Source organism: Natrix helvetica (genome assembly GCF_964273705.1).
Source record: "Natrix helvetica genome assembly, chromosome: Z".
Classification (NCBI taxonomy): domain Eukaryota; kingdom Metazoa; phylum Chordata; class Lepidosauria; order Squamata; family Natricidae; genus Natrix; species Natrix helvetica.
In genome coordinates, this window is record NC_138554.1 from 397,111 (window position 1) to 417,340 (window position 20,230).

General features: G+C 62.6%; 1 protein-coding gene across 2 annotated transcripts; it reads right to left on the reverse strand.

Annotated features, from left to right (window-relative positions):
• Window positions 1-735: 735 nt before the first annotated feature.
• On the reverse strand, window positions 736-16,081 carry LOC309401851 (kinesin-like protein KIF1C). Of its 2 annotated transcripts, none has more exons than XM_081971145.1 (22): window positions 15,945-16,081; window positions 10,453-10,596; window positions 9,739-9,815; window positions 9,438-9,617; window positions 9,210-9,275; window positions 8,952-9,130; window positions 8,664-8,775; window positions 8,295-8,372; window positions 8,109-8,174; window positions 7,790-7,871; window positions 7,325-7,403; window positions 7,054-7,199; window positions 6,739-6,914; window positions 6,315-6,394; window positions 5,841-5,916; window positions 5,569-5,648; window positions 5,367-5,461; window positions 4,931-5,014; window positions 4,483-4,663; window positions 4,197-4,269; window positions 2,909-3,547; window positions 736-2,306 (listed from the first exon to the last, which is right to left on the reverse strand). In XM_081971145.1, exons 2-22 carry the CDS (start codon window positions 10,556-10,558, stop codon window positions 1,638-1,640), a joined length of 3,324 nt encoding a protein of 1,107 aa, XP_081827271.1. In that variant the 5' UTR covers window positions 10,559-10,596; window positions 15,945-16,081; the 3' UTR covers window positions 736-1,637. The 2 variants fall into 2 exon arrangements, with proteins under 2 accessions (XP_081827271.1, XP_081827270.1); XM_081971144.1 differs by lacking the exon at window positions 15,945-16,081 and adding an exon at window positions 10,984-11,257.
• Window positions 16,082-20,230: the final 4,149 nt, after the last annotated feature.

Sequence of the window (20,230 nt, forward strand, 5' to 3'; positions counted from 1 at the left end):
TGGGAGGCAGAGAATAGATTGGGCGGGGGGAAGGGGGGCAGCCAGACGTGGCATTTTCTGGTTCTCCAAACTACTCAAAATGTCCGCTACCGGTTCTCCAGAACTGGCCAGAACCGCTGAATCTCCCCCCTCTGATTTGCTCCCCACATGATCCACCCAGAGATCTTGCTGCCCCCCATGGCCCCACAGCCCAGAAGAGCCAGCAGGAGTCTCGCCCACCCTGGATGGGTCCTCACAGTCCCTGGGGCCCCTTGCAGATGCTCCTGCCCACCCCACCCATTCCTCTGTGGGGCTGCCATGAACAAGGCGGCTGAGGAGGGTCTGCGGAGGCCACAAGACTGGGAGGGAAACTGGGCAATTTGTCCCCCGCCCAACCAGGTTCAGGATTGGGGGGGGGGCGGTGTTGCAGGATTTTCTCCTTGTAAAGCAAAGATAAAGGTTCCCCTCGCACATGTATTCATCGTTCCCAACTCTAGGGGACGCTGCTCATCTGTGTTTCAAAGCTGAAGAGCCAGCACTGTCCGAAGACGTCTCCGTGGTCACGTGGCCGGCATGACTCAAGGCCGGAGGCGCATGGAACGCTCCTCCTCCTCATAGGTCTGGCTGAATTCCTGCCCCATGGCCTTGCTCCTGTGCCGTAGGGCAGCTGGGGGGGAGGGCAGCAAGGCCTGCTTCAGAGGGGGCGGTCAGTCTCCCCCCCCCCCCCAAAGAGCTGGAGGCAACAGGATGGGTGTTCTTCCACCTTTATTGTTCAGGAACAGGTAGTCCACCCAAGAACACAGCCCCACATCTCCCCCCAAGCACGAAGAGCTTCAGATATAGCTGCCCTCACCCCAAGCAGAGCATGGGCACAACCCCCCCCCCCACTAGGGAGTCTTCCATGGGGGTGCTTGGATGCCTGCTTCCCCCGGAACCTCAAGCAGCGAATTGGGGGGGGGGATGACCAAACACTCTCAGAAGCGGGCCCCTCCCTCTCCATCCCGCCATGGCAGAGGGGCCGGGGGTGCCCTAAAGTGGCAGAGTGCGATGGGAAGGGGGGCTCCCATGAGACTTCAATTAATACAGAATCAGCAGGAACAAAGAGATTTGTGCCCCCCCCCCAATAGGATATGAGGCTTCTACCCACCTTGGAACTGTTGCGTGTTGGGGGTGGGGTGGGGGGGAGGCAGCAAAGTTTGAAGTTCTGCCTTTTTGCTCCAAAAACGGATTTTGCTTCACGCTGCATCTGCCCCTCCCCACTTAGGACCCCTCCCTTTCCCCCCCCCCTTTAGGACATCGAACAGGTCCATCGTCCCCGGCCCGCCTACCACACAAAGCAAGGGGAAGACCCCTCCCCAAGTCTCTGCTGCCCTGGATTTTCCCATCGCCACCCCTAAGGCATCTGTGGGGTGGGGGGCTGCGGAATACCCCTACAGCTGTGCCCAGGCAGGCCCCCATCCCGTCCGCCACCTGCACCTGGGCACTACGACTACTACGCCGATCCAAGCAAACTGCGGTGCAGGCCCAAGGAACCCACGGACTGCAGAGACAGCGCCCTGCCCATCGGGGGCTGTCCTCACCCACCACCCCTCCTACGAGGCAGTATCTTCCCCACTGCCCCCTGGAAAAGGGGACGTAGGAGCAGCCACCTGGCAGAATCACTGAGCACCGGCATTCTCCTGCTGCAGGTTGGGTGCCGATCTCTGCCGGCGCATGCGGGGTGGGGTGTGTCCCTCCAGGACGCCAGAACGGCGCTGCGGGTAGGGCTGGTGCTGGTGAGGGTAATAGTTATGCTTGCGTGGGGGATGCTGTTCCTGCCCTCTGCCCTTGCTGCGCCAGCCCCGTGGGCCCCCTTCCAGGGAGTGGCGCCGGGCAGGCTGCTTCGGCGGCATGGTGGGACTGGCGTGGCTGTTGGGGACGGGGGCCCGAGGCGTCTCCTCAGCAGGGGCCCCTTCCTTCTCCTCGCCCACCATGAAGGCGGTGCTGGGCCCCCACGAGTAGCGGTGTTGCGGGTTGCTCTTGAAAGGGAAGCGCAGCTTACAGTCCTGCGGGGGGATGAAGCGGCTGGGCCCCCGGCGCTGTTGCGGCTGCTGCGGCTGCAGGTTCTGCAGGCGCAGCTGCTCTTGGCGGAGCCAACGGAGGCGTCCTCGGCGGAAGGCGGGGTCCTTCTTCATGAGGTGGGAGACCCGGTCGCAGGGCAAGGAGCCCTCTTCTTCCTGGGGAGCCAGGGCATCCCGCGAGCCCCCGGGCTCCCCCTCAGCGGCAAAAGCTCGGCCCTCCTGGGCCAACAGCAGCGACTGCCACTCCTGCTCCAGCTCTTCGTCTTCCTGGGGGGGCAGAGGATTGGGGAGATGGCAGGGGGGGTTCGGAGGAAGGGTACTTCTTCCCCAGAGTGGGTCAGGCCAGACACAAGGTGGGGAGGAACTATGTGGGGAGGGAGGGAAGAATTGGGGCTTGTGGCCAGGGACACCGAGGGAGGGGGGCAGTGGTGGGTTCTGGATCCCAGTGCAACCGGTACGCTGCGCACGGGGTTGGGCATCCTAGACAGACACGCATGCTGTGTGCACATGTGCATGCCACTGCCCTGCGACACCCAGCTGGCCGGTGGAGGCTTCGCAGGCGCCACACGCTGTGCATGCGTGTGCAATGGGCCGGTCACGTTATCAAAAGGCCTTGGAGGGCGGGTGGGCCAAATGAGCCATTAGACTGGTACGGTGGCCGTTTCTCCCGGCTACTACCGGTACAGCCGTACGGGGCCGTACCGCCCAGAACCCACCAGTGGTGCGGGGGGGTCTTCCATTTATTTCCTGCGTACGTGTGACTCCAGCTCAAACAAGCCACAGTTCTGCCCACCCCCACCCCGTGGGCACAGCAGGAGGGGTAAAGGGGCCTTGGGGAAACCCTGCTGCCCGCCTGGGCACCTGCTCACCTGGGTCGAGACGGGGATGACCTGCTCCATCTTCACCACCCGGTCTCGCAGTGACCGGATCTCCTCGTCCTTCATGTTGTTCTGGAGCTTCACTTCCTGCAGAATGTCCGTCAGTTTGTCGATATGCGCCCGGAGGTCGCTGACTTCTATGCCCGGCGTGCTGACCCGGGTCTCCGCGTTCCCAGGTGCCGGACTGCCTCCCGTGGGACCTTCCGACTCGCCCACGCCCACCGTGTCCCAGACGTCCCTGGCCACTGCGCGCCAGCTCTCGCGCTCGCTTGTGTCGCGCCGGCCGTAGAGGCGGCAGAGCTCCTTCATCTTGACGATGCTCATGGCCTCGATCTCCTGGCGGGAGTGCCGGAAGTCGTTGAGGGCCACCTCGTAGCAGATCTCCTTGACCGCCTGCATCTTCAGGTCAGCCAAGGTCAGCCAGCGGGGGTCCTTGGCTGCCCGTCGGCGCTGTGGGATCTGGTACACCCGGAGCGGCTCCCGCTTCTTGCCCGAGCTGGGCAGGCCGCAGCGGCGTACAATTGTCTGCACTTTGGTGGCCGGCAGCTTCTCCCGCAGCAAGGAAATGAGGCGCCAGCTCTCCTCGCACGAGCGCTTGTCCGAATCGTCACCACTGTCTGAATCTGCATACTGGGAATTTGGGGGATGAGTGGGGGGGGGTGTTTGAGATCAAGTGGTCCAGCAGAAAGAGACATGAAAGACAAACACTCCCTCCACTTATGAGCTCAACATTTCTGAGACAGTTGTTAAGTAGGCTTGGTCCCGTTTTACCACATTTCGTGCCAAAGTTCTTAAGTGAATCCCTGCAATCAAATTAGCAGCCTGGCTGGAAAGTGAATATCCAGCATTGATTTTGCTTGGCAGGCGGCCACAAAACAGAATCTTGTGACACACACACACACCCCAAGAGTCTGCGACCGTCGTAAATATGAGCCAGTTACCACGTGTGCGAATTCTGATTGCGTGACTACGGGGACCCCCGCAACAGTTGTGTGGAAAGTGGTCGTAAGTCACTGTCGTAACTTTGAATGGCCCCTAAACGGAAGATCATAAGTCAAGGACTGCCTGTAACGCATTGCACAGATAGTCCTTGACTTATGACCACAAGGGATGGTGTCGTTAATTGAGTCATGCCTGATTTTATGACCTTTGTGCTGCAGTTGCTCCGTAAATCAGGCCGCCATTAAAGCAAGTCTGGCTCCGCCCACTGACGCTGCTTGGGGGAAGCCAGCTGGCAGGGTCCCGCATGCACGGGAGGGCCCGGAAGACGCCCACATACCAGCCGCTGTTGTTCCAGGATCAGGTCGGCTTCCTCCTTCTCTCGGCGGTACTGCGTCTCCAGGTCCTGCAGCCTGACCCATGGCGGGGGGGAGGGGGGAAGCCGGACGGTCAAACGAGGACCCTGAGCAGCTTCATCCGCCCAATCCCCCTCCCCAGGGACCCCCTTCCACAGCAGGATCAAAGCTGCAGGGGATCTTTCACCGCCAGGAGGAAGCAGGGCCCAGAGGAAGGGCAAGCCCTGTGCCCCCTGTGCCCCACGGCTGCCCACAGCTAGCTTTGCCCACCTCTTCTCCATCTCCATCTTGATGTCGATGCCCTGCTTCTCCAGCAGCTCCCTCTGGGCAAAGTTCCAGTCCACGGGCTCCGCCTGGCCCTCGGGGGGCACGCTGCGCTCACGCTCCATCCGGGCCTGCTCGGGGTGGTTGAAGCGGAAGACATGGTTCTTGCCCATCACCACACGGTTGCCTGATGGGGGAGCAGGGCGGAGGGCCAAGTCGTCAGCTGCGCTTCCAAGGGGGCCTTCAGTCCAGGAGAGCCCCCGCCCCCTTTCCCCTGGGGCTGGTTGCCCACCGAAAGGACTCCCTAGCAGTGAGGGGGCAGCTCCCCGCCTGAGGAGGAGTCTCTGAAGCCACACAGCCCTCCCGGCAAACGTCATGGTGGAGGTGGCGGTGGTGGAGGGGGGGCTTTGAGGCTGCAGCCCCCTTCCCTGCGCAGGACAGACCCCAGCACTACCTGATCGCAGCACCTGGGCCTCCATCACCTCCTTCCCGTTGATGTACGTCTCAGCCCCGCTGCAGGGCTCCAGGGTGACCACGACTGCGGAGGAGACAGGCAGGGATCAGGGCCCCGGGTCCTCGGGAAGCAGCCCACACCGGTGGGGCCGAGGAAGAGTTGACCACAGCCCCAGGCTAAGTGCCAGGCGTGCAGAAGAGTGGGTGGCAGCTGGACCTTGGGGCGGGCAGGGTGGTGACTGGGATACCTCCCTGCCCCCTCCCCCCCCAGTCCAGGAAGACCCCCGAACAAGGCAATACCTGCTGCCGCCTGCTGCCCCGTGGCCGGGCCCCCCTGCTCCAGGCAAGCACAAAGAGAGGGGAGAGGAGACTCGGTTATCCTGACCGCCTCTGGCAGTCGCCCCGGAGGGAGGAGCTGCACCTGTCCTGAGCCTCACCTTCTCCCGACTCGCATGTGACGCTGCGGAAAACGCAGTGCTGCTCCTGGATGAACTGGCCACTCAGGCGGATGTCGGCGTTCTGCTGCCCAACTCTAGGCGGGAGAGTGGAGGGGATCAGGCCCGCTGGCCTCGCCCTGTCCGCCAGCTGGAAGGGAGGCCAGCCCTCCGTCCGTCAACGCCCGGCATGGTGCAGCCTCACCTGGTGACGCCGTCTTTGAGGTGGTAGAGCAGGCACTCCGACATCAGGGGGTCCTCGTTCAGGTTTACCAAGTGGGGAGTCTGGGGAGGGCAGACACGGGCATCAGCGGGGGGCACAGCTGGAACCTCCTGTCCATTAGTAGGGCCGGGTCCCTGTGCAGCCAGGCTCCGGGGGTTGGAGCTAACCCTAACCACACAACACCTTTGGGGCTGGGGAGGGGGAGATTCTCCACGGGGCAGACTCCCAATGAGTCCGTTGCACGCGGGGCTTACCTTCTTGGGGGAAAAGACGCCAACGGTGCCCCCGTCCTCTCGAAGAGCCACGCCCATCTCCGCCAGGAGGGCTTCCCTGCAGCAAAGACAAGAGACCCCACGGCTGGGTCACTGGCAGAGCCAAAGGAAGCTGGCCTGGGGCACCTCGGTGGCCGTGGGCAGAGGGGCCTCCGGTTGGATCAGCACCGTCGCTGGGGAAGCCGCAAACCTCCCGCTCGGGTGCTACGTCCCAGGAGCGCCACCACCTGTCAGAGCTGGCGGCTGGCGGCTTCTCCCGCAGGGAGGCCACCCTGCCTGCCTGAGCGCTTCTCTGAGGCACAGCGGACAGAGGCGGCTCAGATTCCTCCCCTGGGGGCTCCCGGACGGCTTTGGGCCCTTATTCCCCCCCCCCAGGAAAGAAGCTGCAAATAAACATGCAGCCCCACCGAGCAGACCCTCCAGGGGGCAGTGAGGTGGGGGGCAACCTGCACTCACCTCTCCATCCGCATGGCCTCCGTTTTCCGCAGTTTTTCTTCCCAGGTTTCATTCAACTCCGCAATGATCCTCTCCGTCTCCTACAATTGGGGGGAGGGCGGGGGAGGGGGGGGGGCTAGTAACTGAACCGGCCCTGAACCGGTTCTCACAGGGGTCCTATAGCTGCACCCACAGCGACGTCCCCTTGTTTTTGCCTCCTGCGCAGGGCAGTTTTCGTTGCACTGCACTCGGGGGGTTATGGGGCCCGTCCCGAGCGATGCAGGAGAAGCGGCAGCCAGAAGCCGCCCCTGCTGAGCAGGATGGGGCGACCTTTGGTCGTCCTGGGGGTGGAAAGGGCCCCTCGGAGGGCAGAGCCCCCCTCCCTATCAGAAAGCAGGCAAAGGACCCGAGAGGGGAATGGGGGCTTCCTCGGAGGGCCCCTCACCTGCAGCCTCTCCATGGCCTCCTCCGTGCACAGCATCTGCTCCTCCGAGTCCGGCAGCTGCCGCTCCAGCTCCCCGTTGAGGGCCAGGGGCTCCAGCAGGAGAGAGGAGGGGGCCATGGAGGCAAAGGGTGCACCGGAAACGCTCTGCCCACCACCCGGATCGGCCGGATCAGGCCCTGCAAAGGCACAAGCGAGCGATGGACCCGGCTTCCTCCAAAGGCTCCCTCAGTCCCTCGCCCTGCCTCGCTCCGAACACCTCACAGCCGTCCTGGGCAGGTGGGGGGCCCCGGAACGCCCACCCAGACCTGCCCCTACCCGAGAAGCAGGCATCCGAGAGTCCCTGGGCAGAGAGCAGCTCCCGCAGCCGGGCCACCTCCTCCTTCAGCTCCCGGATGAGCCGGGCGTTGGGGTCCTCGTTGATGATGGCGTTGCAGCGGATCTGCTTGGCACGGTCGGCGTATCTGGGGCAGGAGCAGACGGGCACTGAGACCGGGGGGGGTGAGGGGCTGGGAGAAAAGGACCTTTGCCACAGGGCCCCCCCCTCCCCATTCCTCCCCTCCCCTCCCGGGTCCCCTCCCCCACTCACCGGAGGGTGCTCAGCGTCTCCTCGTAGTTGATGTCTGCTGGGCTGAGGGCGGCGATCATGGCCGTGCGGGAGTTTCCCCCTGGAGGAAGGAGGAAGCGGAGAGGGTGGGCAACGGAGGACCCTCTGCCTGTCAACCCTTCACAAGCACAGGCTCTGTGCTCCTCAGCCCCCGCTGGAGCCTTTGGGCTGGGCAGAATCTGGGGCGCTACAGCCAAGGAATCCACAGGGGGGGCTACAGATGGTATAAGGCGCCCCCTCCCCTCTGCCACCCGGGTGAGGCTGGGGACAGACCTTCCGTTCCCTGCTTCGACTGAGCGGCTGCGGGAGCCTCTTTGCCCGCTTTCCTGCAGGGCCCCTAAGTACATGTCCCATGGTGCCCACTCAAAGAAGTGTGTGTGTGTGTGTGTGTGTGTGTTGGGTGGGCGTGTCCCTCCGGACCTCGTCAGGTGTTGCTCAGCTACTCACCCAAGTTCTCCTTCAGCAGCCAGGTAAGCACCGAGTCCCGGTATGGGATGAATTCGGATTTCTTCTTCTTGTGGTTGCTTTGCTGGGGGGGGGAGAGGGGGGGTGGGCAAGAGGGGAAGTGAGTGGGGGGAAGAGGGTCGCCCAGGGCCCCAGGGAGGAAAGGCGCCCACAGAGCCCACCGTGCCTACCCTCACTCCCAAAGCCTCCAGCCGAGAATCCAAGGGCCTCGTCCCATCTCTTGCTCCAACCCCCCCTACTCCCTCCCTAAAGACCCCCCCCTCCCCGCCCCCGATCTCTCCACCCCCCTGGACTCGCTCACCATCTCGGCCAAGGCAGAGATGACTTTGCCCAGAGTGGTCAGGGATTTGTTGATGTTGGCGCCTTCCTGGAAGAGAGATTCCACTCTGAGCCCCACGGAGGGGGAGGAAGGACGGGGCGTGCCCTGCCCCCCCACCCCCCACCCTGCCTGGGACAGGGGAGACCCGGCCCAACTTTGCCCCCTTGCCTTGAGCCTCATGCCCTTCGCCCCCGACGAGTCCGCTCGCTCGCTGCCCGCCAGGTCCACCAAGCTGATCTTGCTAACCTGGGGAGAAGGGGAGGGGGCCACAGGGTGAGGGCTGTCTTCAGGGGCCCCAAACCGATGCAGCACGAGCTCCCCCCGTGCCACCCGATCCCGAGCCACCCGATCCCCCAGAGCAGGGCTCCATCCTACCAGAGCCCCAGGCCGGGAATGCCGTAAGCAGCTGGCCTCCCATGAAAAGCGCCCATCCCACCTCGAGGGTCTCCAAGGGGCCCTTCCACACTCCTCCAGGAGGGCCCCTCGCCAGAGACCCCCGCAGCTGGGCCGCCTCCTGGACGTGAGCGGCCTCCCCACCTTCTCAGCATCCAAGTCGGTGAGCTCATCGTGCCGGCGCTGGGTGAAGACGATGGTGAAGACGGCATGGGAGCGGCTGCTGGTTTCGTTCATGTTGGTGGCAGCCACAGTCCTGGGAGGGCAGGGGAGGGGGCGGGAGAGGGGGTGGGTTCCTTTCCTGGAACAGCCAATCCGGGACCCCCGCCCGCACTCTGCCCTCGGAGCAGCCCCCGCACAGGCCTAGCTGGGCCCCCGCCCTCCTTGGCCCAGGGACCCCCGCCCGACCCCCCACCCCCGGCAGGGCCTGACCTGGCCTTGTTGCCGCAGTCCATGAGGTCGGCGATGTCCTCGAAAGACGTGACGGCCAGCTTGGAGAGGCCCTCCACGTAGGGCCCCATGATGGGGTGTTCGCGCACCCGCAGGTTCCCACGGCTTTTGGGGCTCAGGAGGTCCCGCACGCACTCACAGTAGATCTCCATGTAGCTCACCTGGGGAGGGACGGGGGGGGGGGAGGTTCAGGCGGAGGAGGGGTGCAGGGGGAGGGGGAGGGACAGCCCCCCAACGTACCTCCACAGAACAGGACAGGGAGGGCGACGCTTCCTCCGCCACTCGCAGAAAGAGGTCTTCGCAGAGCTGGAGGGAGGGAGAGGGAGGGAGAGGGAGGGGTCAGGGCTGGGGGGAATCGCCTCCCCTCCCTCCTCGGCCCAACATCCCAGCAAGAGATGGCGGGAGGGGCTTCAGGCGGGGGAGGAGCCGTCGGTGGCAGGACGGGGTGCTGAGGGGAGGTCCGGGCACCTGAGGGATGATGCCCTGCTGGCCCTCCTCCTGCTTGCCCATCATGGTGTAGGACTTGCCGGCCCCCGTCTGCCCGTAGGCGAAGATGCAGACGTTGTAGCCCTCAAAGGCGTGAAGCAGCATCTCCTCCCCAATGTCCCTGTAGACCTGCTGCTGGGAGGCGAAGTGGGGGTCGTCCTCCTGCAAGAGAGGGGGGCCTCAGGTGGGCTGCCGGACGCACGGCCGGCCCCGTCCAGGGAGGGAGGGAGGGACCCCCACGCAGGACAACCAAGCGCAGCCCTCTCCCCACAGCGACACTCACCGAGGTGTGGGACCAGTAGGAGTAATCGAAGGTGAAGCTCTTGGGGGCGTCCTTGGCCTGCTTAGGGTTGGCGATGCCTGAGAGGAGGAGGAGGAGGAGAGAAGGGGAGCCCCTCTGCCACATCCGCCACTGCCAGCCTCCGCAATGGCAAAGGCAGCCTCAGCAGGAGGACACGGCTGCCTTCAAGCACCGAAGGAGGCTGTGCCTGGGAACCCGGCTTCAACTGCCTGGGCAGCCAGCAGCTGCATCTGGAAGGCTCCCAGGCCAGGCCAGGTGAGGGAGGGGGGGCATGGTTTGGGCTAGGATACCCAAGCGGGCAAGTGTGCCAGCTCGCACTCTCACCCAAGTGGGCCCTGCCTGCCTCTCTCGCACGGGCGCAGCCCACTCAGGCATGGCATCAGAGGACTTTCCTCAGGGCAGCCAAGCCATGGAGGGCCAGGTGGGACTCGAGGACACGAGGCCTCTCCCTCCTCCACGGATGCCACTCCTTTTAACAAGTCCGGGGTAGACTGCCATTGAACCTGGAGGCTCTTATTCACAATCGCTTAGGCTCCGGAAGCCAAGCGGAGTGTCAAGGCCACCCGCAGCGTCTGAAAGTTACTTCCCCAGGGCCCTTTCCCCCCAGACACCCCCAGCGGGATGCCCCCCCCCAGCAACCCCCCCCTCGCTACGTGGCTTCGTCCTTCTCTCTGGGGGAGCCGGTGGGAAACTCACAGGTGGTGGGTCCTTGCATCTGGATGACGCAGCTGGACGCATGGCTGATCTCTCGGGCATTGAAGGGCCGCACCCGGACGGCCACTTTGACGGACGCGCCGGCCATCCTGGCTCCCTCCGGGCAGCAGCTGGGCTGCAGGTTACCTGTGGGGAGAGGAGGGGCAGAAGGAGCCTTGAGCGCGGGAGGCTGCAGCTGCACCCCAGGCAAAGGGGGGCCCTGGTTGCACCCCCCCCACCCGAGCTCCAGTCCTGGCACTGACCCTCCACCCAGAAGGCGCCCCACAACCCACCCACTTCCGAGGGGGAAAGGCAGCCGGGTGAAACGCAGGGCAGGAACCAGCTGGACCACCCACCCGCCCCCACGGCACCCACCCCCATCCTTGGGAAAGGCAGCCCCCTTTCCCACTTGGGACGCCCAGCAAAAGCCACCAGGGGATTTAGGCGTCTGGCTGTGTGTGTGTGTGCGTGTGGGCGCACTTGGCTCCTTCATTGGGGGTGAAGGGCAGGTAACCAGGCTGGCTCAGCGCTTACTTCTGCCCAAGGGACCCCCCTCTCCACGGCCCTGCAATTCCCCCCCTCCAGGAAGAAGGGAGCAGCTGCTTCCTTCGGGGGGGGGGGCAGAGGTGTCCCCCTCCCCCTTGGCCAGGAGGTGAGGAGGAAGGCTGGACCGGACATCTCCGCTTCCTTCCCTCCCACGGCCCTTCATGAGCCTCTTCCTGGAAGGCCAATGTAGCCCCCACCCGCCCACCGGCTGGAGAGTGCCCCCTTCTGGCCAGCCAGGTGTTGTGGGAACCTGCTCAGGTCAGGCTAGATCCCCCCCTCAGCCTCCTCCAGACCCTCCCCAACCTTGTCCCCAGAGGTCAGCCAGGGGTGGGGCAGCAACAGCCTCTTCCGTAAAGCTGCCAGGGGGTGGGGGTGGCCCCTTCTACGCACATCCGGCCTGAGGGCCAACCGTCCAGCCACTCCAAGGCCAACAGCTGCCCACCCACCCCCGGCTTCCTCCTGCAGACCTCCCCCCTCCCCTCCCCATGGCACCAGGCCCAGGCGTGGCCTCTGCCTCCTCCAGCCACCCTTCGCACGGACCTCTGGCCAGAAACCTACAATCCCCAGGATCATCACTGCCAGCCAAAATCACCCACGGGGAATTGGGGTGCTGCCCGTGCCAACCCCGCCTTCTTGCCGCTGAATTGCCACCTGGGGGCTCCCATGGTCCCTGCCCCGTTGGCAAGTCTCCCCCTTCCCCAGATGGCCGACTTCCCCCCATTGTGCGGAGCCCCCCCCTGGCTGCGCTTCCTGCGCACAACCAGCCCAGATAAACACCGTCCCGGCCCTCGCTTGGCAGGACAGGCTGGGTGAGTCACAGCGATGCCAGGCAGGCGGGGCCCAAGGCCTGACTGCCTTCTGCTGAGGGGCCCGGACCCCCTCCCACACCCCTCCCCGCAGGAAGGCAGCCTTGAGTCCGGCTGCAGACTCAGCCTGCCAGGGGCCAACCGGGGTCTCCGCCTTCTCCCCACTCTGGGCCTGGCGTGCAGGGCCCCGGCGCCTTTCCTCCCGCAATGTGAGCCCAAGGGCATCGGACGGAGGCTCTTCCCTCACATGACGCCTGGTGACAGCAAAACACCCAATTATTTTTAGCCGAGGCAGCTGTTCCCTGGGAGAAAGACGGAGCCTCCCTCCTCCTCCTCCTCCTCCTCCAGGCACACCTACGCACACTCGGGGGCCTGGGCCCTTGCACAAGCGCCCCGTGCAGGGAAGCCCCGCCCGCCCGGGCCCAAGCACCAGCGAGGCATCCAGGGCACGGAGAGGAACGGCCCCTGCCCAACCTGGTGACGCCCCACCCAAACCGTCCAGAGGACACCAGGCCTGCTCAGCAGCCCAGGCTCCTCGGGGCAGGGGGGGTGGGCAACATCTTCTATTCATGTCGTAATTCTTCCAGGGGGCTCCGGGGCGTCTTGTGGGGCTCCACAGAAGCCGGGAGTGGCCAAGTGGGCCCTTGTGCGGAGGTTGTGCAGTTGTCTTGGGTGCGAGTCAGGCGATTCTTCTGGCTTCCTCCCAAGCCCCCCCCCCCCCCCCCGAGGCTGAAAGGGAGGCCAGAGCAGCTTGGAGGGGGAGTCCTGTGGGGGCAAAGGCAGCCCCTCCCCACTCTCTCTCCTGCTCCTGTGCGGGGGGAGGGAGGCCACGTGAGAAGAGGCTGTTGCTGCCCCCTACCCCCCAGCAGTCTCCCCCCTTGCAGGCCGCTCTAGCCCTCTGCCCCCCCCCCATAGGGAGGAAGAGGCTTTGGGGAGGAAGAGAGACCCCCTGCGTTCCCTGGCAACAGAACTGCCCTCCTCTCGGTGCCCCCCTGCAGTTCAGGGCAGAGAGGCAAATGCTGCCCCCAGAAGCTGACCTTGGCCTGCCCATCTCTGCCAACTGCCCCCCTTCCTCCCAGGCAGGGCGGGTCCCTTTGCTGCGACCACCCCACAGCGGAAGTAGGACTCAGGCTAACCCCGGGGGCTGCCCCCCCCCCCAAGAGAGGCCAGGCAACCAGAAGGGGAAAGCAAAGGTGGCGGGCGAGGGGGGGGGCAAGTCAAGCTACGCCCATCTGCCCAGGTTCCCCTCAGGGGCTCTGCTTCCCTGGCCCTGAAGACAGATGGCAGGGATTAGACAGACCCCAGCCCCAAAAGCTCTGGGATCCTCATCCTGGGTTGACCCCACCCCCCCAACCCACCCTGGGGCCCCAAGCGCTTCTCAAGGCCTCTGGGCAGGCCCTGGCCGGCTGCCTCTCGCTTTCCCCCTTCAGCCCCTCTCCTGCCTGAGACCCCCGAGCAAGAGGGCTCTGGGATGCTGCTGGCTGTAGACCCATACGCACACCCTGCCCGTCTGCCGGGGGGGGGGAGCTGTCCTTGCCCCGGGAACCCCGACTGTGTGCCAACCCGGAGGGAGATCCCAGTCCCTGGGCTGTTCAGGACCCTTGCCCAGACAGAGCAAAAGACACGAGGGAAGCCCCCTCCTCCTTTATGGGAAAGCTCCCCTGTCTGGCTGATCCCCAGCAAAACTCTTGGGGCACCACACACAAATGGGTGCTTGGCCCCACGGCCCCTTCCCACGCTCCCCCCTCCCCTTTGGAGAGGCACCAGGGGGACTCACCTACCAGAGGAGGGGTCCGGACCTCTTCCCCTCACCCCTCCCTTTGGGGCAGATGGCTGAGCCCCCACAACAAAGTCCCGCATGCTGAAGCCGGCCAGATTCTGGTAGTCCGGCTCACTGGGGGTGGGGCCAAGGATTCAGACCACTCTGGGGGCCCTCAGCCTGCGGGGGACTCTGCCAGGAAACCGGGGGGGGGGGGGAAGTAAGACTTTAATTGGTGCTTCTTGGCCCCAAGTTCTGCTAATCCTGTAATCACCTGCCAAGCAGGTAGGAAGCAGGCACACGCCCTCTGGAAAACGCCCCAGCCCCTCTGCTCTGGCAGGAAGGGGCAGGGATAACCCCTCCATCCCTCCCCCCCACCACGGAGGGCCAGGCAGTGCCCCCCCCCCGAGAGGAGAGCAAATGTCACCCAAAGCGGAAGGAGGGTTTTAAGCCTAGATTTGCTGCCTTTTTGCTGGGGCTCCTTGGTGCCGGCTGGTAAGAGGAGGAGGCAGGGCTGCCATCAGGCACGGGACCCCCGCAGAGAGCTGGAAGCCGGCGTGCCTGGACAAGGGGCAGCCCAGGCATGGCAGAGAAGCAGGGAGGGGCTGCTGGCTCGCAAAAGGGGAGGCTCTGAAGGTTGGCAGGCCACGAGGAGCTGAGGGGCAGCCATCGCGCCCTGCGGTCAGCAGGACTGAGGCGGGAGAAGAGCAGGGCAGCACCCGTCTCTCCCCTGCTGCCCCGGGAGGATTCCTACAATACCTAAGAAGCCTCTGACGGAGGCCCTAAGGAATCCGGCTCTTCAGAAGGGAGCAACCCTCCTCCTCCTCCTCCGCTGGGGAAGGCAGGGCAAAGAGAGGCCGGAGAGCCTTCAGCAGATGTCGGAAGGCCTGGCAAATCTCTTGCAATTGGGGAGGGGGCCAATGGCTGCGTCTGGCCTCCATCCCACCAGCCAAGAGAGCTGGAAATCTGGGCCAGGTAGTCCCAGCACCAGGGGTGGAGCTCAGAGGCGGCAACCGCCTCCCTCGTTGGGCCTCCATGCTGTGAAATGTCACCCAGGAGGTGCCAGTCCCAGAGCAGGGCAGAAGGCAGAACCCACCCACACGCCCGTGTTCTGATCTGGGCTTTCTGACAGCTCCGGAGGGGAACCCGACCTGCCGGGAAGGGCAGAGAGAAGGGCACGGCCGCATTCCTGGCTGGCTCAGCCTCGGCTCTCAAAATCGCTGCTTTATGCCAACCGGCCCCGAGAGCGGATCTCGGCACATGGGGCAAGCGGAGAAGAGGGGAGATCGACAAGAGCAGCAGCAGCAGCAGGTCAGGAAATGGCCACCGCCACCTCCCCACGTCTAAGGGCACAGCCGGCATTCCCACGGGAGGCCCCAGAGGAAGGCCCCCAAAGCCCAGGGAGCTGGCCATCACAAGGGCCGTGTCACCAGGGCCCCTTCCCTTCCTCAGCGCAGCTCCCAGCGCCAGGCTGCCCAGCTCAGCATTCGTCCAGGATCCGTCCTCCACGTGACACCCCCCCGCCCCCCATGGACCAGGCTTTGCCCAAATTGGCTCTGGGCACAAGCCAAGCCGGGGTCGGGCAAGGTGCCCCAGAGAAGCCCGGATGTCCCGAGGCCCAGCTCAGGGCAGTCAAGGAGCAGAGGGGCGATGGGGGAGCAGAGAGAGGCCGGCGGAGAGAGCCACAAGGCCGGGAGGGCTGCCCTAGACGCAGGGCAGAGGAAGGGGGCAAAGGGGCAAGGAGGCAGAGTCCGGCCCCTGGGGCACCTTCTTCCCTTGCAAGACCCTCAGGTTGGCCACCCAGGTGCCAGGCAGGGAAGGGGAGCTGCAGCAGGCAGGGCACCAGTGAAGGGGTGGGGGGGTATTATGGGATGGGCTCCCTCCCTGCCAGGCCAGCTATCAGATCGGCCTTTGGAGCCCCAGGAGGCGGAGGAGGAGGAGGAGGCGGCGGCGGCGATGAGCCGGGACTTAAGGAACGCGGGGGGGGGGGGGCTCAGCTCCTCTTCCCAGGGCAAAAGCAGCCCCCCCCTCCCCAGAAGAGGCAGAGCCTGCAGGAGGCCCCCCACGGGGGGGGGGGGGCAGAGCCCAGCAGTGCCGGATCCGCCGGGCGAGACTCTCCGGTGCCTAAGAAGCCCCAGGGATTCAACACGCCAAGTCGCCCAGCAAGCCGGACCGGGGCGGGATCCGCTGCAGCCCCTCCCCGACGGCCCGGAGCGGCGGAGCCAGAGCCCCCTCCCCTCCCGGCCAGCTCGGTCTCCCGCCCCCCCCCCCCCAGGCGACAGCCTTCCCGCCCAGGCGGCTGCAACGCGACCCCCGCCGCCCCCTCCCCTCGCCCTCCCGCCAGAGTCCCCGGCCCAGCCCCCCCCCCCACGTCCGCCGCCCACCTGCCGCCGCTGCTCCCTTCGCTCGGCGTCCTCGGGCAGCGCCCGGCAGGCGAGGCAGATGCCGGGCGGGCGGGCGGGGCGGGGCGGGATGTCGCGAGAGCGGGGAGAGCCGGCCTTCCCCGTCGGAGGGGCCTGGCGCTCTTAAAGGCCCCGCCAGGTACGACGCCCCCCACCCACCCCCGACGGCTCTACGGCGGCTGCACCCACGGGAGGGGGGGTCTCTCCCGCACCCCCCCCCGCCCGGGATCCCCCCTCCAACAACAGGAGTACGAGCCCCGCCCCCCCCGGACCCCCCCTCCCATGCTGCCCTTTTGTTCTCGGCAGGCGCGCTCTGCGGCCTCGGAGCGCCCCCTGCCGGCCGCCGCAGGAGCGCCTCGGCCTCTGCTCCCAGGGTGCCCCGCGGCTGCCGCGCAGAGCATTCTGGGGCCGGTAGTCCCCTCGGTCTCCTGTCAGGGGCGCGCCCGGGCCTTCCCGCCGCAGCCTCCCCGGGTCTCCGAGCCGGCCGAAGGGTCTCCCCGGGGGCCTTTGCGGGCCGACCCCTGGCCTCAGCCCCCTGCCCGGGCCTCTCTCTGTCTCGTGGGCCGGGAAGATGGAGGGCGGGGGCCGCGCGGAGGAAGGCGGCGGGGCCGCGCTGTGGCCCTTCGTGAAGTACGTTCCCGCCAGGGGCCCCGCGGACGCTCCCGGGAAGGACGGGAGAGCGGCCCTCGCAGAGGCCTCGTGGGGTGGGGGGGGACGTGGCTGGGCGGAGGAGCCGTGTCCCCCTGGGAGGCTGCCCCGGAGCCTCCTCGCGAAGACGCCCACGGGGCCCCCGCTGGCCTGGCAAAAGTTCTCTCCCGAAGAGCTCCAGAGGTCACCCAGGGGGACAAATCAAAACATTGGAGATCCCCAGACGCCCCTCGGGGGTCCCAAGGGGGCTTTTTCCAAAGCAGCTGAGCTCCCCCCCTCCGAAAGCCTTTCGCTTCCCACCCAGAATTGAGGAAGCTCCTTGGATGAGAAGCAAAAGGTTTTCAAGGGGGAAAAACGCCCAGCTGCCCTTTGAAAAAGCCCCCCTGGGACCCCCGTCCCCTGGATGGCTGGGAATCGCCTCCATGGAGAGGGATGAACGGAAGTCATGGAGTGGGCCGTCCGCAGAGAGCTTCTCAACCATCCAAGGCAGGGTTTCTTGTTTTTTCCCCTTCAAAATGTTTCCCTTCCCACCCAAGAAGCTTCTCCAGTTCGGACTGAATGGTGGGGAATGAGAGATCATCCAGTCCTTGGCCCTCTTGCTGAAGGTTGCTGAGGCCACTTGGGGATTATTTACCCTCAGGGTCACCTGAGTCCAGTTGCCCTTTGGAAAAGCACCTTTAGGACGGCCTGGATGACCGAGAAACCCCCCCCCCAGACATTCAGGGCCCTTTGCCTGCAAATCGTAAGCTACACCTCAGCACAGGTAGTCCATAACTTACAGCCATTCGTTTAGTGACCGTTCAGAATTACAACAGCACTGACAAAGGGGATTTATGGCCGGTTCTCACACTTAACCACCATCGCAGCAGCCCTGCGGTAGGTGACCAAAATGTGGCCACTTGGCAACTGGCATGTACTTAGGACAGTTGCAGGATCACGTGAATCACTTTTTGCGGCCGCCTGGCAAGCAGAGTCCGTGGGGCATCCAGATCCACTTAACTCTGTTACTGCAGTGATTCACTTAGCAGCTGTGGCAAGAAAGGCCGTAAAGTGGGGCAAAATGCACTTAACTGTCTTGTTTAGCAGTGGAAAATTTGGCCTAATTTATGGTTGTAAGTCAAGGCGCTGCTTTATGGAAGAGGGAGCACCGGGGCAGGGCAGACAAGTGAGCTATGGGGCCTGAGTGACCGGCCAGCAGCAGAGAAATGGAAACGGCCCAGATCTCAGCTGCAGTCTCCTCTTTCTTTGGCAGATCAGGAGGTGCCTCTTGCTTTGGATTAAAGCTGCAGACATTTTTTAGGTCTTGTGATATATTTATTAAACCAGTTACGTTTGGCTTCAGTCTGCGGCATCGCCACACTCCGGAAGCAGAGGCAAAGGGCTATGAATGTTAGTGGAAGTGTGAACTCAACAAGGGACGCAGTGGAGCACGAGATACATAAAACCCAAATCCTCCAGGAGCTTCTGCTCGTGATGGAGACGGTGAATTCAATCCTATTTTCTGCCTCCGAAGTCTTCACACGGCGTGTTGCTGACTGCATGGCTGTCTAATTCTTTTCCGTATCTTTCAAGCTCTGAAATGATTAGAAAGGAATTGAATTAAACCATGCCAATAAATATTAATAAGTTAACGCCAGAGAACTTCGGAGAACAGACAATGATAAATGGGTAATGACAATTAAATCCATTTTCCAAGCCATGAATATGTCTTCCCAATTGACCTGAACTCTGTTGGAATATTTGCATTTACCTTCTTGTGGGCTTAAAAAACTTAGTGCTATGCAGGGAGTCCTTGTTTATCAGTTGCCTTATACCTTCATCACTGTGACAAAAATTTAACGTTGTGACCAATGCTTGCTTGTACGATCTTCGCAAGTGTGTAAAGCAAAGAAAAGCTGAGGGAAGATTATAAGCGCAGTTGTGGCTCCGCTTAGCAGCCACTTCACTTAATGACCAAGTTACGGGTCCCTATATGGTTTCTAAATGAGGACTACCTGTAAATCAGTTGTATAAAAACAAGGATGGGTATTCGTGCATCGGTTTTATACAACCTGCATTAGTTATGCCTGAAAAGGAAATAAATAATGCAATACGGAGCCAAACCAGTCTCAATGGATCGCTTGTTTCTTGCCATATCTGTAAGCCCAGTTACTCCTTCAATCTTTGTTTTAAGCTACAATTGTCAAGTATCACTGTCACCAATTATTAACCACAAGGTTAACCAAATTAGCCTTAAATTTGGGGCACCCATTTCTGGGTAGCAGAACCGCAGGCCGCTCCTAGATGGCAGCAGGGAGGAGGGTTTTTGGTCTCTCTGCTGCCACCTGGTGCTTAATTTCTGTGCGGCCTGGCACGCATTTCCACAGAGAGAAATTCCACTCTGCACATTGGCCACTTTTGCACTGGCCAAAGGTGTTTGAAACCTCAGCTGTGATACGACCTCTTCCTTTTTGCACTGCTTAGTGGCTTTGTTACATGGCTGTCAATCCTTGCCATTTGACCCAGGAGAAATTCTGCTAGAAGTCATAACTGATCACAGCTGAATTTCTGCCTTTTGTTGAACATTCATCTTGTGCAGCTTTTGCTAAGCTATTTAAATATTTCTTCAATATTACTTTACTGTTATATATTGATAAAAGATGAGCTTTTTGATGGTGCCCCAAACTTTGAGGTGACTCCATCTGCTCACCGCAAGAGGAGCTCATTATTATTCCTTTCCTTCTTAGACCGAGCTTGCATTTCTGTATTAAAAGAGTTGACTTCCAGGAAATGCTAGTTTCAATTCCTCTCTTGGAATTATCTCAAAAGGAGGAAGAGGAAGCTGCCCGAGGGAAATTGAGAGGATTGCCATGGGATCCAGGGACGCAAGTCCTTCCATGCATGGATGCAACAACCATCCAGCGCTCCCTCTCCTCCTCCACCTCTGAGCAGCGGGAGGGGTATTAATAGCACAGCGGATTCTGCTCCTGTGCAATAAGAACATTTCCTTGCAAAATAATTAGCTGAAAACTTAACGGTTTTGCCCCATCCTGTTTTTAAGGCAGTCCAAGATGGTCAGCAGAGACCAGCCTGAAGTCAACCCCTCCTGTGATGCCCATTGCATGCCCGACTTTTGGGACAGGCTCGTTCAGCAGCCGAGGTACGTTTTGCGACCCTGGTGGGTAATATCGTGCGGGGAAAAAAACCAGTTCCAGGTTTCTCTCCCTGACACCGGCAGTCCTCGCCTTATAACCTCTCACTTAGTGACTGTTTGAAGTTACAACGGTACCAAAAAAGTGACTTATGACCGGTTTCCACACTCACGACCATGCTCAAAATTCAGACGCTTGGCAACTGACTCATACTTATGACGGTCGCAGTGTCCCAGATTCATGCGATCCCCTTTTGCGACCTTCTGACAAGCACAGTCAGTGGGGAAGTCAGATTCACTTAACAACCGCGTTACCTACTTAACAGCTGCAGTAATTCACTTAAGAACTGTTGTAAAATGGGGCAAAACTCCTTTCACAGCTGTCTTGCTTAACAACAGAATTTTTTTTATAGAGAGTTTTATTACTTTTCAGTTACAAGAATAAACCTCCCATCTTTCCTTATGCCGTGTGTCAGTCTGGGTAGAAGCA